The 19,515-nt window shown below is 39.5% G+C and overlaps 1 protein-coding gene across 1 annotated transcript in view; it reads left to right on the forward strand.

Annotated features, from left to right (window-relative positions):
* The window catches only part of MYO10 (myosin X), a 295,459-nt gene that overhangs the window by 227,883 nt on the left and 48,061 nt on the right, over positions 1-19,515 (forward strand). Inside the window, exons 20-21 of the mRNA XM_075125436.1 lie at positions 17,210-17,334; positions 17,523-17,637. Coding sequence (XP_074981537.1) covers positions 17,210-17,334; positions 17,523-17,637 — 240 coding nt within the window. The remainder of the gene's footprint in view (positions 1-17,209; positions 17,335-17,522; positions 17,638-19,515) is intronic.

Genomic DNA, 19,515 nt, shown 5'->3' on the forward strand with positions numbered 1-19,515 from the left:
TGATAGATGGTTACCACTGTAGTTGATCATCTGTCAAATTGTGAATACCACAATCTGCTGGGCAGATGAAGTTAAGTTACTGTTGCTCTAGAAATGGTATTGATAAGGGTTACCGGCAAAGGGGGGGTGTTGGGGGGAAGAGTGTGTGCCATTTTGTATGGTTACATGAGGTATAAATAAATCATGAAAGATTTGTTGTTGTTTTGGGCAGAGGGTTGGGTTGGGGAAGGGACAATTTTGTTGTTGTTTGTTTTTTGCCTGGTGTATTTGTACCTTAGAGGTATCAGGTCTTATTTTTAATGGTGGTCTCACTGGAGCACCAGAGAAGTGCAATGGGAGATTTTTCAGCTGCTAAAGAGGCAGGATGTGTTAAGTCTGGAACAGAATCCTTTCTCCAAACTATGTTTCAGGCGTGTGAGTAAAGAAGGTGTTAACAAAAGCAAACATTACCAAACTGTGTTAAACATTCTGACTGAAATCACTCCCCTTTTCAATTGATCAGGTTCACTTGAATCTCCTTATTCTACTTGCTCTCCAGTTACCTGTACAGTCTTCTAGACAAGACCTGAATTTCTAATATAAAAACAAGTAGGAAAACAAGACCAGTGTGTGAGAGTAAATTTTGAAGAGAACAGCAAAGAGAGATGCAACAGGACCAACTGAGATTGTCTTTAAAAATATGACCTCAGAGTCACCAACTACATCAGGTGGAAATGGCCCACCTGATGATCACTTTAGATAAGCTATTACCAGCAGGACAGTGGGGTGGGAGGAGGTATTGTTTCATATTCTCTGTGTATATATAAAGTCTGCTGCAGTTTCCACGGTATGCATCAGATGAAGTGAGCTGTAGCTCATGAAAGCTCATGCTCAAATAAATTGGTTAGTCTCTAAGGTGCCACAAGTACTCCTTTTCTTTTTGCAACTACAGAAAAAGACTGTTTAGGCCTGAGAGGAAATTAGTTGGAAGGTCTTTATACATAGAGTAGCTAATATTTTGATTATATCTGATAAAGCTGGATCATCTTCCAAGAGCATGGCATGAATCTTTTGTAGTTAGCCAGGTGGCAAAATGAAACATTTCAGTGCTGATATAAAGGGTCAGTGCAGTTTTTTATAAGCTAAGTTTCTAAGCTTGGAGCTAGAGAGGCCATTTAAAATATTTAATAGATCCTATCAGGCTGGCCACAATTGGTTATCTTAAAGGTAGCTGGCAGTCACACTCTGGGAGCCCTCATGATGACACCATTGGCTCCCTGCCTATAAGTTGACTGGACTTCTTGAGTATAAACTGGGCCCTCAGTTCAATGTTAAGGCAAGCAGGTAGCATTACTTGAATCTCCAGGCAAGGAGAAATTGGAGCATTCAGCCACCATCAGAGTTCAGGGAGGCTGGTGTCATGGGGCTCCGATCTGAATCACAGTTAGTCTCTAGGAGTGTCGGGTCAGAGAGTCTTTGCAGCAAGCACCCATGGAGTAAGGAATTTGGAATGAATAGAACCCTATGAATTTACTAGGGGATGGGAATAATCTGGCCTTTGAATGTTCCCTGACCTTTCGTTTCCTAGCAACACAAAACTGGCCAGTGGAATATTGTGTGGTGCTCCTAATTTACACATATCAAATATCAGCTGTGAACTAAGCCTGGCTAATTTCCCTTGATGACTTTCAGACAACTACCTTAATACATGAAGAAGCCAAAGGAAAGGCTCCTAGGAGGCAGCATTTTTTAATTGGCATTTTCTTCCTCCAGAGTAAGAATTACCAGGAACATTAACCTGCTTGAGAAAACACTGAGAAACAAGCCTGCTTATTACGGTTGGCTTGTTGCAGAGATTTTTTTCCCCTGATCTATGAATATAAGATTGAAGTAAACGCTGTATGGGAACTCATTATATCAGAGAAAGAGAAGTAATTCATTTCCTCTTTAAAGAAAAATAACAGTGATGAAATATTATGTTTTTAGTGCTACCCATGCCCACAATTTTATCATGAGTCATGCACTAATTGATGTTTTTCTAACTGGCGCCCTGAGAATATATGAGAATCTCAAGGTTTCATTTTTTGAAAAGGCACTTTCTAGCACTTACAGCTGGGAGAAAAGCGTGAAAATGGGACCTTGGTACACGGTACAGTCTCAAAAATCCTGAAGCAATTAAAAAGAACAGTATCTTCACTGTTCTTAAATCTCATGGGTTTTCAGCCAATCTCATGATTTTCGGAGGCCTGACTCATGTTTTTTTTAAGCATTTGGGCTTGGTAATGCTGTGTTTCCCATCATCTGATGGATGTGGAATGGTTTACGTGAAGCCATTTGGTGCTCTCTGTCTGAATTCTAGTGGACAGGTGTCTATATCACAGTTGGCACCCTTCCTAGCATTGTCAACTATGGGCATAGAGAAGGAATGTGCTGACCACAGAAACTGTTTGCCCAGGTTGGGGATGAGAGTCAGGATTGAGGCACACTGGTGGCACAGTGCACACTTTGCTAGTGCCTGTCCTCTGTTATCTGTGGATAAGTTAAGAAATTCAATCTTTGTGGCTGTCTATCCAGCACCTGAGGTCAAATAAGAGCACAGAACTAAGTTCCCTTTAAATAAGTAAAAGCTGTAGTTTTTCATAGATCATAAAGCTAGAAAGGGACCACTGTGATCAGCTAGTCTGATCTCCTGTAGAGCTACAGGTCATAGGACTACGCTGAATTAATTCCTGTTTGAACTTCAGCATATATTTTTAGAGAAGGGAAAAAAATGCAATCTTGATTTTAAAAATTACCAGTGATGGAGAATCCATCACAACCCTTGGTAAATTGTTCCAAGGGTTAATTCCCTCACTGTTAAAAATTTACGCCTTATTTTTAGTTTCAATTTGTATAGTATCAGCTTCCAGACATTGGATCATTTTATATCTTTCTCTGTTAGATCAAAGAGCCCATTATTAAATATTTGTTCCTTTGAAGGTACATATAGAGTGTAATCACATCACCCCTTAACTTTCTCTTTGATAAGCTTAAATAGATTTTCCTTCTTGAATCTATCACTATCTGGCATGTTTTCTAATCCTTTAATCATTCTCGTGGCTCTTCTCTGAACCCTCTCCTATTTATTGACATCCTTCTTGAATTATGGACACCAGAATTGGGCACAGTATTCCAGCGGCAGTTGCACAAGTGCCAAATACGGGTAATATAACCTCTTTACTTTGTGAATAATGAAGAATGCTGAGCAGCCTCTGCAAGATAACATTTCAGAATGGAAGCCCATCAAATCACCCATAGCATTCGGGCTTCCAGTCCAAAAGGGCTAGATAGTAACTTTATAATCTGCCCTAAGCAAGGGGTGTCATGTTGCTGCAATGCTCCAGGAGCAGACCAGAGAATAAATTGTGACTTACAGTAACAATTCCTCCCATGCACTCTCCCCTGGCTCTGGGGAGGGAGTTTAGTTTTTTGTGTGGAGCAGTGCATTGCCCACTTACAGACATCCAGCTACTCTGGCTGGTGAGAAGGAAGGGTGGAGGCAGGACTCCACCCACTCCCCATCCCTATTCTTTCTCCTCCCTGCCCACTTGCTCACGGTAGGGAGTATCGGGCAAGGAGTCCCATGGGTCCTCCCCATGTCTGGAGTCACAGTGTGAGCAAGGAGGCCTCATTCCCCGTCCTCCTCTGCGTGCAGAGTAAGGGCTGTGACAATCTAGCCCAACACCGTTTCTGCCATTGTGTTCAGGATATGCTGCTGTTGCCATAGTGGCAAAAGAAACACATATTAGCACCTGAGTGAGGACTAGCCACATGGACAGTTTCACATTTTAAAGATCACTGAGTAGCAGTAAGTACTATGCTGGCTAATAAAATGTTTGTGGGATCAAACTCTGTTATAACATTGACTATGCTTGCTGGTGTAGATTGAACAAAACATGTTCTATCAGATCCATGATCCATCCCAGGTATTTACCAGTAGTAAAAAATATGATATTGTAACATATTTTTATTTCTGTGCTACACAGGCAAGAGTGAACCATGTTACAGCCACCATATTTCAATGTTGTTTTGTTTTGTTCTTTAAATGTAGATGTGGACTTTTAACGAAAACATGTCTTAATATTTACCAGCTGTAAACTGTTGAAAATGAATCCATATGCCTTGATTTAAAAACTCAAATGTGGATGGGACTGCCATGGAAAATTAAAGTTTATGGGTGAAATCTTGGCCCCATTTAAGTCAACAGGAGTTGTGCCATAGGTTTCTACAGGATCAGTATTTCACCCTTTGAGACTAGTTTGTATGCAGCCTGAGGAAGTGTGCATCTGCTAGTTTTAACAGCAGCTGTTATTCTATAAATGGAGTAGTCTGTATTGCAGACATAGTTCTCTTGACCATTGTCATGAACAGTGATGACCCTGATTCTGGTCATCTTGACAGGGTGTTGCTAGGGAAGGACAGCTGCCTTTCAATTAGTGTTTCACAGCAAGTTTTTTCATGGTAAGTCTGTAACTAACAGCTTGCTTGATTTTTTTTCAGGGGAACACTGCTGACCGATTACAATGTGGCGAGAAAGAGTGGCCAGATTGAGGTTTAGCCTGCAGGGATTGGAGCCTTTAATTAGGATGACTTTAGATAAAATGGTAACAGATTATTCACAGGTGGAGAGGAGGATCTATGAAGATTTCCCGCTGGGGTCTGTGCTGTAAACTGCACCTTCTGTCTGTTTTACCAGGACTGTATCAGTCAAGGCTGCTCCAAATCTCAAATCCCCTTTCTTCAGATGCTTTTAATTGTGTGTGTCTCACATGGGTGGAGACTCAGTCTTCATTTTGGGATGAACCCCTGTGAACCTCACTGTTGATTTCAGTAGGCTCTTTGAAATAACATATTCAAGCAGTAAGGTCCCAGTTCAGCAAAACGCTTAAGCACATGCTTCATTGTAAGCATGTAGGCTGAATCGGTGCCTAAGAAATGACGGGGACTGAACAGTTTTAGGAGACAGCATGCCTTGGGATTTATTTGTCACCAGGCTGAAGGCGCAGTTGGCCAAATTCTGCCCTTATACCTCTGTGGACCCCCATTGTAACTGAGGGTAGAATTTGGTCCATTTCAACCCACGAAATTGATAATTGCCCTGAAATGTAACACTTCAGTGCTACTATCTTAATTAAATTGAGTTTTAAATAATAGCCAAGGGGAAAGTCTAAGATTCTGTGAATTGATTGGTCATTGGTGACATGAGTATGAGATTACAGCCATTTAGAAGGATCCTTTCCCCCTTCTCCCCATACATTTGTAAAGCTGCTTCTAAATCACATCTTTGCCATAAAAAACGATTACAAGCACTGTGGGGCAGGCACTGTGACTACTGTATGTGTGTGCAATACTTAGCACAATGGCGCCTTGGCCTGGCTGAGACCTCTGGGTGCTACTGCAATACGAATGTAATGGTAATAAAACTGCTCAATAGCTACAGCAACTGTTTAATGGTGCAACATTTCATGTGTCTTAGAGGTAGCAATGTGTGTGAGAGGAAGAGAGAAACATGCAATCAGTAAACGTTTGTAAAGCAGTTTGAATGAAAGGCCTTATGTAAATGCCATTGTCATTTGTGGTGTTTCCTCATTTAATAACTATTTTTGTGAAGGTTTCAGAGTAACAGCCGCGTTAGTCTGTATTCGCAAAAAGAAAAGGAGGACTTGTGGCACCTTAGAGACTAACCAATTTATTTGAGCATAAGCTTTTGTGAAGAAGGAGAAGAAGAAGAGGTAAAGTTGCAGCACTCCTACGGCATTATTTTAAGCATAAGAGTACAGTATGGTACTGTACTCTTTGGTACAGTAATCACCAAAATTCTGATGTCCCTCATCAGTCTGAAATATTCAAGGGGAACAAACTAGAGATAAGTCATACTGTAGCATGCAATAACTGGAATTAAATAGAAGATAGCTAATTGCATATACAGGTAGAAATCATATGTTATTCCTTGTAATTGGTATATGTGGTGCTTTCATGTTTGTTCTTGTACAGATGATACAAAAGAGCTAAGAGATTATTATCAAGTTAACTATGAAATCTTGCCTGGAATTTGGTACAGAATGTTTAATTTGAGTATCCATTTCTCAGATCCTCGCTTGGCACTGCTAGATGTGTGTAACTGTCAATTGAATAGTCACATGCCCCTCTCTCTGTATTGTTGCCTTAATCTTAGCAATTAATCACCATCAGTGTTACTATTTATCCAGTTTTTGTTAGAGCTTTTTTAGGGGGAAGGGGATGGATCAGGGAGAGAAATATGCACACACACGCACACACACGCACACGCACACACACACATACACACTCACTCAGAGATCCTATCCAAATTTCTAGCATTTGTTGTGCTGTTCTGTGTCCGTTGGGTTTATTTTCTCTCTCTCTCATGTTCATTGGAATAGAGAAGGAACATCTCCCAAAGCCAGTGAACTGTCACTTTTGCAGCAGTTCTTTTCAGAGCACTCAGGAGTTGCTGCTGGCTGCATGCTGGAGGGTACCAGACGCTTCTACATTCTCTTTTTGTTTTTTTAAGTTGCTTTCAAAGTGTGTTTTCTTGAAGTCAGTGGGGTCTGAGGCGCTCCACACCTTGCTGGATGTGCTCAGCTGTAAATAGGATTGAGCCCTCCATGCCACCTAAGACACTGTCTAAATTTATTTACTCTCTTACCTTATAAAACTTTAACCTTTTATTCTCATGTGAATTGAGAATTAACTCCGTGGATATTGCTGTGCTATAGAAACTGAAAAGAATGCTCAGATTTCACCCCTTGTGGCCTGTGTACCGGAGGGAGATTTGGAGCAATGTAGCTAGACTAGTGCAAACCCCTACCCTAGAAGTGCTGCACCAGTGCAAAACAGGGCTTACACCTGTGTGACTTGCCCTGGTAATTTAGCCTATGGGGGCAAAAACTTTAAAACAATGTGGTTCTACTGTACAGAAGGATGGGGTGGGTCAGGGCAGTTTTCTAAAGGAACACAGGTGGTCTGGGGGAGAGGAAGGCGTTTGGCCTTCCAGTCTTTTCAGGGGCCACATGGGGCTGGAATAACTTCCCCAGAGTATCTCTGCAGCCTGGAAGAAGGATTTATCTGCCTGGCATTCTAGGCCCTGACTGAGATTGGAGCCCCACTGTGCATACACACAAAGACAGTTCCTGCCTCCAAAGAGATTACAGTTTAAATAGACAAGACTAATGTAGGCTGGGGAAAATGGGCAGGAGGAAGTGAGGAAGTGTCTTGCCCAAGGTCACACATCATCTCAGTGGGGAACATAACCTAGCTTTCCTGATTGCTATCCACTGGACCACACTGGCTTTACAATGTAGCTGGCTGTGCATTTGCCCACTACCCAGTCTACTATTTGGATTGGATACTGGACATGAGGGGGTAGAGGATTATAGAGTAGCATAAAGATAAAGTATCAGGGGGTAGCTGTGTTAGTCTGTATCCACAAAAACAACAAGGAGTCCGGTGGCACCTTAAAAAAAAAAAGATACAAATCGTTGCATATTGTGATATGAAGTGATCTTTATCTTTATGACAACAAGGAGTACGGTAGCACCTTAAAGACTAACAGATATATTTGAGCATAAGCTTTCGTGGGTAAAAACCTCACTTCTTCAGATACATGGAGTGAAAGTTACAGATGCAGACATAAATATACTGACACATGAAGAGAAAGGAGTTACCTCACAAGTGGAGAACCAGTATTGGCTAATTCGATCAGGGTGGATGTAGTCCACTCCCAACAATAGATGAGGAGTTGTCAATTCCAGGAGAGGCAAAGCGGCTTCTGTAATGAGGCAGCCACTCCCAGTCCCTATTGACACCCAAATTAATGGTGTTAAATTTGCAAATTTAACCAGAAACCTACTGACCACTATACTTACCTACATGCCTCCAGCTTCCATCCAGGACACATCACACGATCCATTGTCTACAGCTAAGCCCTAAGATACAACCGAATTTGCTCCAATCCCTCAGACAGACACAAACACCGACAAGATCTTTATCAAGCATTCTTAAAACTACAATACGCACCTGGGGAAGTGAGGAAACAGACTGACAGAGCAAGAGGAGTACCCAGAAATCACCTACGACAGGTCAGGCCCCACAAGGAAAATAACAAAACACCACTGGTCATCACGTACAGCCCCCAGGTAAAACCTCTCCAGCACATTATCAACGATCTGCAACCTATCCTGGAAAACGATCCCTCATTCTCACAGACCTTGGGAGACAGGCCAGTTCTCGCTTACAGACAGCCCCCCAACTTGAAGCAAATACTCACCAGCAACTACACACCACACCACAGAAACACTAACCCAGGAACCAATCCCTGTAGCAAACATCGTTGCCTACTCTGTCCCCATATATACTCTAGTGACACCATCAGAGGACCCAACCATATCAGTCACACCATCAGAGGCTCATTCACCTGAATGTCTACTATTGTTATATATGCCATCATGTGCCAGCAATACCCCTCTGCCATGTACATTGGCCAAACTGGACAGTCCCTACGTAAAAGAATAAATGGACACAAATTGGACATCAGGAATGGTAACACACAAAAGCCAGTGGGAGAACACTTCAATCTTCCTGGACATTCTATAACAGATTTGAAAGTAGCTATACTTGAACAAAAAAACTTCAGAAACAGACTTCAAAGAGAAACAGCAAAACTGAAATTCATTTGCAAATTTAACACCATTAATTTGGGCTTGAATAGGGACTGGGAGTGGCTGGCTCATTACAGAAGCTGCTTTGCCTCTCCTGGAATTGACACCTCCTCATCTGTTGTTGGGAGTGGACTACATCCACCCTGATCGAATTGGCCCTGTCAGCACTGGTTCTCCACTTGTGAGGTAACTCCCTTCTCTTCATGTGTCAGTATATTTATGTCTGCATCTGTAACTTTCACTCCATGTATCTGAAGAAGTGAGGTTTTTACCCACGAAAGCTTATGCTCAAATATATCTGTTAGTCTTTAAGGTGCCACCGTACTCCTTTTTGTCATAAAGATAAAGATCACTTCATATCACAATATGCAACGATTTGTATCTTTTTTTTTTTTTAATGTTGACAGAGATGTCTTGATAAGAAAAATATCACCCTGGCTGAATTACATATGTGGAATTGAATTTGCTCCTACTCATCAAATTCATATAGAAAAACAAGTAGGGCTGTTGATTAATCACAATTAACTCATGCAATTAATTCAAAAAAATTAATTGTAATTTTAAAAATTAATCACGATTAATTGCAGTTTTAATCACACTGTTAAACAATAGACTACCAATTGAAATGTTTAAATATTTTTGGATGTTTTTCTACATTTTCAAATATGTTGATTTCAATTACAGCACAAACTACAAAGTGTACAGTATTCACTTTATATTATTTTTATTACAGATATTTGCACTGTAAAAATGATAAACAAAAGAAATAGTATTTTTCAGTTCACCTCATACAAGTACCATAATGCAATCTCTTTATCGTGAAAGTGCCATTTACAAATGTAGATTTTTTTTTTGTTACATAACTGCACTCAAAAACAAAACAATATAAAACTTTAGTGCCTACAAGTCCACTCAGTCCTACTTCCTGTTCAGCTAATTGCTAAGAGAAACAAGTTTGGTTACAATTTGCAGGAGATAATGCTGCCTGCTTCTTGTTTACAATGTCAACTGAAAGTGAGAACAGACATCCACATGGCACTGTTGTAGCTGGCGTTGCAAGATATTTACGTGCCACATGCGCTAAAGATTCATATGTCCTTTCAAGCTTCAACTACCATTTCAGAGGACATGCATCCATGCTGATGATGGGTTCTGCTCGATAATGATCCAAAGCAGTGCAGACTGACGCATGTTCACTTTCATCATCTGAGTCAGACTCCACAAGCAGAAAGTTGATTTTCTTTTTTGGTGGTTCAGGTTCTGTAGTTTCCGCATCGGAGTGTTGTTCTTTTAAGACTTCTGAAAGCATGTTCCATGCCCTCAGATTTTGGAAGGCACTTCAGATTCTTAAACCTTGGGTTGAGTGCTGTAGCTATCTTAAGAAACCTCACATTGGTACCTTCTTTGCATTTTGTCAGATCTGTAGTGAGTGTTCTTAAAATGAACAACATGTGCTGGGTCATCATCTGAGACTGCTATAACATGAAATATATGGCAGAACGTTGGTAAAATAGAGCAGGAGACATAAAATTCTACCCCCAAGGAGGTCAGTCAAAATTTACAGTAACACATTATTATTTTTTTTTTAACGAGTGTCATCAGCATGGAAGCATGTCCTCTGGAATGTTGGCTGAAGCATGAAGGGGCATACGAAAGTTTAGTATATCTGGCACCTTGCAACGTTGGCTACAAAAGTGCCATGTAAATGCCTGTTCTCATTTTCAGATGACATTGTAAATAAGAAACCAGTAGCATTATCTCCCATAAATGTAAACAAACTTGTTTCTCTTAGTGATTGGCTGAACAAGTAGGACTGAATGGAGTTGTGGGCTCTAAAGTTTTACATTGTTTTATTTTTGAATGCAGTTATTTGTTGTACATAATTCTACATTTGTAAATTCAACCTTCATGATAAAGAGACTGCACTACAGTGCTTGTATTAGGTGAACTGAAAAATACTGTCTTTTGGTTTTTTACAATGCAAATATTTGTAATAAAAATAAAGCGAGCACTGTACACTTTGTATTCTTTGCTGTAATTGAAATCAATATATTTGAAAATGTAGAAAATATCCAAAAATATTTAAATAAATGGTATTCTATTGTTTAACAGTGCGATTAATCGTGATTAATTTTTTTAATTTCTTGACAGCCCGAACAACATGCATGCATTTTGGAAGAGCACAGGGACCCATTTGCAAAGACCTGGTGTAATAAATCCCTCCAGGGAGCAGAATTAATTTGTCTTTGAATAGAAATCAATAAGCTTTAGACTTATGCATTAGTACAAATGAGCTCTTTTAATCAAGAGTATCTCTCTCAAGATACAATATTGCCAAGATTTCCTTGCTTTGGATTTAAAGTGTTTACAAACAGGGAAGGACTTCTCATTTTTAAATGTATCTTGCCATGTCTCTTCAGTGAAATCCTTTGATCTCTCTCTCTGTATATATCTGGCTGTTTCTTAAACTCATTTATACTATTTGTTTCAGTGGACTTTCTTGTCAACCTATTCCATGTGTTTCTTCTTTGCCTGAGATAGTTCTGTCTGAATTCTCTTAGGCAATCTAGAAATGAGGAACTATTTATTTTTTATAATGTTTCTGTGCTGTGAAGTTCTTTCTACCTAGCCAAAATCAGTTTGACTGTTTAGCTTGGCAGGGCCATGACTACCTTATACTTACAAGGCATGTTTTCCAGGGCAGTTGAAATTATCTTTTGAAATGGAGACTAAACCCAGACTACCACTACTACTATTTTAGGTGAGGTTTAACCAATGATTGGCACTGTAAGAAAATTGCATCTTTTTATGTGTTTGTGGTGGTGGTGGTGGTTTTTGGGTTTTTTTGTTTTGTTTTTTTGAGGCTTCATCTGGGGTTCTCTAAACTCTAGCGCGCCCCCACCCAGCCAATTTACAAACTAAGGAACTAACTCATATGAAAAAAGCATGAAGGTGTTAATGTCTGCCCTAAGGGCTTTTCCTGATGATAATCTCAGGCACAAGCTTTTCACTGTTAGGAGGCTCAGTACTGATCAGAGTAGGCATTTAGCATTTTAAGGAGCCAGAGTCTTGTCTGCATGGATTTCAGATCATATTAAAGCCCTGACTTTAATGCCTTCTGGCACAAATTTATTGGAGATCTGTGGACATCACAAACTGTTAAATTGCAAGTTGCACTTCCAAAGAGGAGAAGGAGAAGAACAACAACAAAAACACAGCATCAAGCAGAATGGTTCTTACTTGCAGCCATTAAAACCAGGGAAATTCCAAGTTAAGGTTACCTCACTGCCCAAACGTGGCTTAGGTGAGATTCTATTACAGTTACATCAGTGTAAATATGGAGTATTTCCATTAAAACATTATGGCCTGTTAGTGCAGTTTCATGTGATCCTCTGTCAGAGTAGCCCACAGCACTGCTTATTCTGATCACTGATGAGTTATTTATTTTTCCAACACGGACTGCATGCTGATGGAGCAAATATTTGATAGAGGACCTTGTGTGCAGCATTGAATAGGTGCCAATAAGTCAAGTTAAAGGGATACTCAGTTTAAAAATAAAAATTGCCCTCCTTTGGAAACTTTTAATTTACTCTTGTTACAAATATAATATTTAAGATTCCTGTAAATGAAAAAGATGAGAGAGAGAAAACCATTTGCTTCAGTTTATTTTGTGCACTTGTCAGTGCTTTTTGTCAAGTAATTTTCAGTTTCTTCTGGATAGTTAGTCATTTCCCTCTTTCATTTGTCCATGGGGGAGGGGGAAACATGATTATTAAAAAGGAAGAAAGGAAAATGCACAGGTATTCAGAGCCGATACAGAACCTGAAACAATTTAACTCATTTTGGAAACTGACTAGATTTTATGTTGATCATATCACAGTAAGGGGCTTTGAGAGCCTTCAGTTGAATCTCTGTGCTTTTCTGAGTTTGCTAGAACGTTAACGTTATTTTAGGATAGTTTTATTTTTAGTATGTTATTAATTTTTACATCCGAGGATACAGTGTATGTTCAATACAGTGTTCTAGAAGAGATAAGTTGTGGTTCTGCTCACTTTAAAATACTTCTCAAAATCCACTCTTTACATATGTGTTTATAAAGTAAACTGCTTTGAAAGAAGTTTCTCTCTCTCCCTCATCTACTGGATTCCAGGGCCAAATCTGCCCTCACATTACTGATTTAAATCTGGAAGTACTCTACTGGTGTTACTTCAGACTTAGACTAGTGTAGGCGAAATCAGAATAGACTTCTTCAGTCTGTGTATCTAGCACGGTGCATGAAATAGACATGTTCACTCTGGCACAGAGAGAGAGTACTTCTGTAGTTCAGATATGGTTGGCTGCCGTTTTCAGTCTCAGAAGTGGCTGCATTTTAACAGGAGTGTATATGCACTATTTAGCCTCCAGTTCTGCAAACACACACAATTTAACTTCAAGGATATGAGTAGTCTCATTGATTTGAGGCATAAGTGTTTGCAGGTTTGGGACTATAGTTTGTAAAGTTCTGTTAGATAAAGAAGGAAATGAATTACCTACAATCTGTTACTGGTCTGTGTACGGTGCCTACCACGGGAGTCGTGGTCCATGACGAGGGCTCCTAAGTGCTAATAATTAATAGTAAGTGTAAGATATATTTATTATTACATCATAAGGTTTCTGTGCTTGCTTTCTTTAAATAAGCTTTGAATGAGTCTGCTGGATAGTTTAGATTAGGACTCCTAAAATGATACTTTTCTGTGTATATGCTGCATGTTATGGTATTGTGCTTAGGACTGAATTAATGTTTCTTTTAGTTGTTTTACTTCGAAGTGTAAAACGGTGGATATGCTTAAATGTCTTATCTCCTGGCTCTCTGCAATCTCTCCCCCGTGGTGCCTGCAGTCTGAGAGCTCCCCAGACAGCTTCTTGTGTTGTCAAAGCCAATATTGCTGCTTATGTTCCTAAGAGCAGAATAGCCAGCAGCTCTCCCTCAGGACAACACAGTTCAGGCCCAGGTAGTGTGAAATCTGTATCTGCTGCCATGGGGCAGACACATGTAACACAGCAGGCAATGGCTATTTAAAATGTATTGATGAAACTAGCCTTACATAATAGTGGAATTCCTTGAAACAATAACTACACTTTTCAAAGGTTTAGTCACTGCTTTAACTCCATTAATGTCAGGGGAGTTACTCCAGGGATGAATTTAGCCCCAGTGTTTATTAGTAACCTCTTAAAAAAATGACAGGTTTCAGAGTAGCAGCCGAGTTAGTCTGTATTTGCAAAAAGAACAGGAGGACTTGTGGCACCTTAGAGACTAACCAATTTATTTGAGCATCAGCTTTCGTGAGCTACAGCTGTGGCTCACGAAAGCTGATGCTCAGATAAATTGGTTAGTCTCTAAGGTGCCACAAGTCCTCCTTTTCTTTTTTCTTAAAAAAATGAGTAAGTAGCATCAATTGAAGGAGGATTGTTATGTGATAGCTGAGGGGTGTTGCCAGCTCTAGTGACATTTGCTGTTTTTCTTAACAGCCCCTGCTGCTGGAGTCAGCTGATTACTTGAGAATCTCAGCTTTCATTTAAAAAAATACAAGTTTCTAGCCATCATGGCTTCGGGGGGCAGGGCGGAAAAAAGCTTGAAAATGTGACCTCCTCCCTAAAGGCTTGAAACCCAGAAGGCAAATTAAAAAAACCCCAAATTTCATGATTCTCAAACTAATCTCATGGCCTGATCTCGTGAGTTTTAAATACTTGGGTTTGGTAGTACTGCTTACTGTAACCAATGGTGTAAATCAGTTTTGCAAAACTCTTCATATCCACAGTAAGGCATTATTTTGACGGATTAATAAAATATCCTGCTTGTTTGTTTTCATGATCAGTCATCATGGTAGAGGGAGGGCAAGCATCTTTTGTGTTTGGACTGGTACATTTTAATGACAATTTTTCTAGGCTAGTCCAGAACTGATGCTGGGTCACAACCACACAAAGCAAGAGTCCACATCACCAAACCACTACATGTTGGGCGCTTCTGGAAAGCATGCTTGGCAATCTCAGAAAATGTTAGGGGTTTCAGAGTAACAGCCGTGTTAGTCTGTATTCGCAAAAAGAAAAGGAGTACAAATTTATTTGAGCATAAGCTGTAGCTCACGAAAGCTGATGCTCAAATAAATTTGTTAGTCTCTAAGGTGCCACAAGTACTCCTGTTCTTTTTTCAGAAAATGTTACTGCTATTGTTATCATTTACATAGTGCCCTAGAATAAGATACAAATATACTGTATAGGTTAAGAGGGAAGTTGAAAATCAAGATTGAGGTGCAGTTACAAATGTGACAAGACACTTTCAAAAGTCTGTTTTCACCATTCCAGATATAGCCTTAACTTTCAAGAGCATTGCATTTCATGGGGGTGAGGGGAGGTAAGACAGTGAAACAACCATATTACTAGTAAGAGGAATAAATTATTAAAGTAATGCCAGGTGTGACAAGCAATTTTTATAGATTCTTCACCCTTCCCCTTAAGTAAATCAGCATCTGGGATTCAGACATCCAATCTCAGTGTGGTGAGAGAAGTAAATTTTAGTGGCTGAATTTCTTACTGGCCCACCGTTCTCCCTCTAACCCTTTATCAAATCCTGTAGCCACACCACACTAATTATCCTGAGAATGGGAGGGGTTGCCATGGTGGCCGAGCACTTTTTAAAGCACAGGAATGGTGTTCATTATTGTTCAGTGTCTTTAGCTGTGGGGAAAAGGTCAGTGTGGCAGTTGTTTTCTATATAAATTTTGGCCTCTGTGCCAAAGAGGAGGCTGAAATGTACTTGCAATGTCTGTAAAATGGTGAATGTTACTGAACTTTATAGAGCTATTTGGACTAAGCAGTTTGGTTCCGAAAATTTTTACTGCCCACGGAGCTAAGCACGATAAAATATTGCTATGAGGGAGAAATGAATGAAAGGAAGATTGTTCTGATATTAACATCTTTGTTTTAAATGTTGATTGCTTTTTGTGGGGGGGGGGAGAGGTTGAAATTAATACACTAATATTTCTGAAGTTCCCTTCTGTACATATTTTGCTTTGTTTTAAACGTCTAATAAATAGAACATAAAACTAATACATTAGTTTAATTGTGACTGGCAGCAACAGGAGATATATAACTGAATGAAGTTGTGCAGTTGTAAAATAATTATTGTGAAGTTGTGTTTTCTTAAGATTACTTGTGATAAATAATGCATCATTAAAGTTCACCGTTTCACAAGTAATGGAAAAAGCATTTTGAACCAGTGTCACTTAGCATTTGACACAGCTCCCACTGATGTCCATTGACTGCAGTAGGAGTTGGATCAGGCCCTATATAGCCAATTAGTCATATGTGCCATACTGTGCACGCAAGTCTTACTCAGGTAGATGGCCTGTATCAGCAAAGCAAGTGGTTTACCGTAAGCAAGTGAGTAGCCCCACTGAACTCAATGGAATTACTCACCTTATGTAGTTAAGCACATATGTATGGACTTTTCAGGGTTAGGGATAGAGTGCTCAGTGCCTTGCAGGATTGCCACCTTACACGGACTTTAGTCACTTTTTTATGGTTGTAATTTAAGGAAGAATTTGATTCTTCCACTGCAGCATCTGGTCAAGAAGCAAGATATGGCAAAAAAGTAGCCGTGGATGCTAAATAAGAAACACCACTGATGGTAATGTTTAGGCTTTAATATGCGAATGATCAGGTTTATAACTTATTTGGTGCATCTCTTTTCTAAATAAAAAAGGATGTTAAAATAGCTAAACACAAAGCTAAAGAAACAGAATGATGTGGCTGAATATGCTAGGTAAATAAATGCTTTCTACTACGTACACACAATAAAATGACCTGTCTGCTGCTTTGCATTGGTAGCCAAAACATGACTAGTATGAAATAATAGTAATGAAATATATGACTAATCAGAAGAGGGAAGAAACTGACAAAGTTTTCATCATCAACTTTAAATAGGAAATGAAATGTCTATCGTTGTTACAAAAATAAAAACACAACACACACACAAACCTATTCCTTAGCTATTCTAATTAGTCTCAACCCCTGTGTTTATCTCCAGGGAATGCAGATTAAGGGGGTTTATTTTTTTCAAGCTATAATTTTGTAGCTATTAATTTAGCAATCCCTTGGTGCTTTCCACTGTTTCATTATTGAGAGCAATGTCTAGTTATTAAATACAAGTGAAATAAAAAGAGATGGCTGATTGGGTTAAATAGGGGTTGCAGTGCTGCAGATAATGGAGATTACATTGTGTAATTACCCTTTTAGTTTGTTTTATCCTGAAGAGATACTTCATATTTCCTGAAACGTTCATGTGTTTAGAAACTGTACAGCCAGTGAAAGGTATTTTGGGTGTAGGAAGCTCTGACTTGGCTCCATCCTTCTCTGATTTGTATGTATAGCTTTTCATTTATTTTCCCAAGATCTCACATTACAAATTTGATAGAGACCATGTTAATATCCGTTATTGTTAAGTTATTTTAATTTTAAAAATCCATTTGTTTTAGATGCCAGACCAGTTCGACCAGACAGTGGTGCTTAACCAGCTACATTATTCTGGGATGCTGGAGACAGTGAGGATACGACGGGCTGGCTTTCCAGTGAGAAGGCAATTTCAAGATTTTTATAAAAGGTAAACATGCAGTGGGACAATTGTATGAAACAAACATAAATCCTGGATATTGAGCTCATGCTCTTAACTCAGAGGATTAGAAGAAACCTTATGAAATGGATGGGGGCGGGGGAGAAGGGGTAACTCTATTGTCAAATGAAGAGATAAGTAATTTTTAATTTTTTATTTTTTTTTGTGGTGGGGGCCAGGTATAAAGTCCTAATGAGAAACTTGACTGTGCCTGAAGATTTAAAAGGGAAGTGTGCCGTCCTCCTTCATCTGTATGATGGTACTAGCACCGAATGGCAGCTTGGAAAAAATAAGGTAACATAATCTTATTAGATGGTTGTCCTCTTTCATTCCATGGCTGTTGCTAATATGAGTCTAAGGACAGTATTTAGGCAGCTCCCAACTGCACAGCTGTGGTTGAACTTACTGTTTGTATTGGGGTAGAGCTGAGTTGGCCCCATTGTGGTGGGTGCTGTACAAACACATAGTAAGAGCTAGCCCTTGCTCTGAAGAACTTAGTTTAAGACTCTGCAAACACTTAAGCATGCAAGTAGCTTTACTCATACAAGTAGACCATGTGAGTCCAATGGCACTACTCAACGTGAGTAAAGCTTCTCGGGTGCATAAGTGTTTGTAGGATCAGGGCCTAAAATGTTAGATTCTAACACCCTTACTCACATGGAGCAGTACCTTGCTTTGCGAGAAGACCCATTCATTCCTATGACACTGCTTGCGCAGAATATGGTGGTTCTTAGTGAGTGAAATCCTGACACCATTGAAGCCAGTGGGACCAGGATTTCACCCAGTGTTTTTAAGGGTGGCAGAAATGGACTTCTGTGGGTTACACTGTGCTGAAACTGGACATGCATGTTATCAGGCAGTTAACTCTCACTTCTGCATCTTCTTCATGCCAAATAACTAAAAAAAAATTTTTTTTTGAAACGTATTTTAGTTCATGAGCAACCAAACCCACACTTTTTTTTTGTTTGGCTACAACACAGAGAAAAAGCTTGATCTCAAACAACAGGCCTTTGCAGAGATTCCATCCTTCCTGTGAATGTATGCCCCTAGCCTCCTCAAATCATTTAATAGTATTGCACGCATAGATATTCCATTTTATGGGAGTCTAAGAAACAGTTAAAAGTATACTGGGCAAAGTACTAGGGAATATACTGTAAAGATCAATTCCGAATTGGTCAAGATGGTCCTGCAGGCTTCTCATCTGTTACTGCTATGTCCCTTGGTGTAACTCCCACCGATGCTACTGGGCCTTATGTATGGGCAATAAGGGGATAACAGACCCAGAAGTAAAGCTGGCTGAACTGTCAATTGTCCAGTATAAGTTTTTGTAAAGAGCTTTGTTATTATTCTTGATGTGTTTTTATCATAAGGAATCCATGGCAAAGATACCTTGTAAAATCCCATTGATTTCAGTGAGACTTTCTATAGTAGCATTTACATTTAACAGTTCCATCCATTCCATAACACATCTAAAGGGCTTGAAAAGAAGTGAATGGAAGTACCACATGGTTCCTGTGTGTTGTGTTCTTACAAGGTGAAATCTCAACAAAAAAGCAGCATGTTAGTAAATCCAAAAGAGCCCATTAAGATAACATAGATAGAATTGAAACTGTCTCCCATTATATTGCGACCTAAAGACTTATAGATCACTTTGATTTACACTGGTTTCAGAGTAACAGCCGTGTTAGTCTGTATTTTCAAAAAGAAAAGGAGTACTTGTGGCACCTTAGAGACTAAAGTCTAAAGTCTCTAAGGTGCCACAAGTACTCCTTTTCTTTTTGATTTACACTGACATTTGTCCCACCCTCTTGTAGACCACTGTTTACAAATAATGCTATAAATTCAAAGCCATAACTAGGTTTTGCTTCACACTGCATGTTCTTTCAGAGGCATGCAGTGTGTTAACCGTATTACACCCATTCATGTGTAGTCATGTTGATTAAACCATGGGCATTGCTTCAAAATATAGGGAAATATATAGGAGAGACTCCACACTGCTCTGAAAGCTCCATATACAGTAGAACCTTTGCAGCTGTCAGAGCTGGTTTTACAACTTTCCCAGCGATGTGCAAGAATCACCTAAGGGGGTTGGTAAATGTACGAGTGAAGCAAGTCAGTAAGGAGCTTATTTCTGAGGAGGGCAAGAGGACATTAAATTCAAACTGTACATCT

Source organism: Caretta caretta, chromosome 2 (genome assembly GCF_965140235.1).
Source record: "Caretta caretta isolate rCarCar2 chromosome 2, rCarCar1.hap1, whole genome shotgun sequence".
Lineage (NCBI taxonomy): Eukaryota > Metazoa > Chordata > Testudines > Cheloniidae > Caretta > Caretta caretta.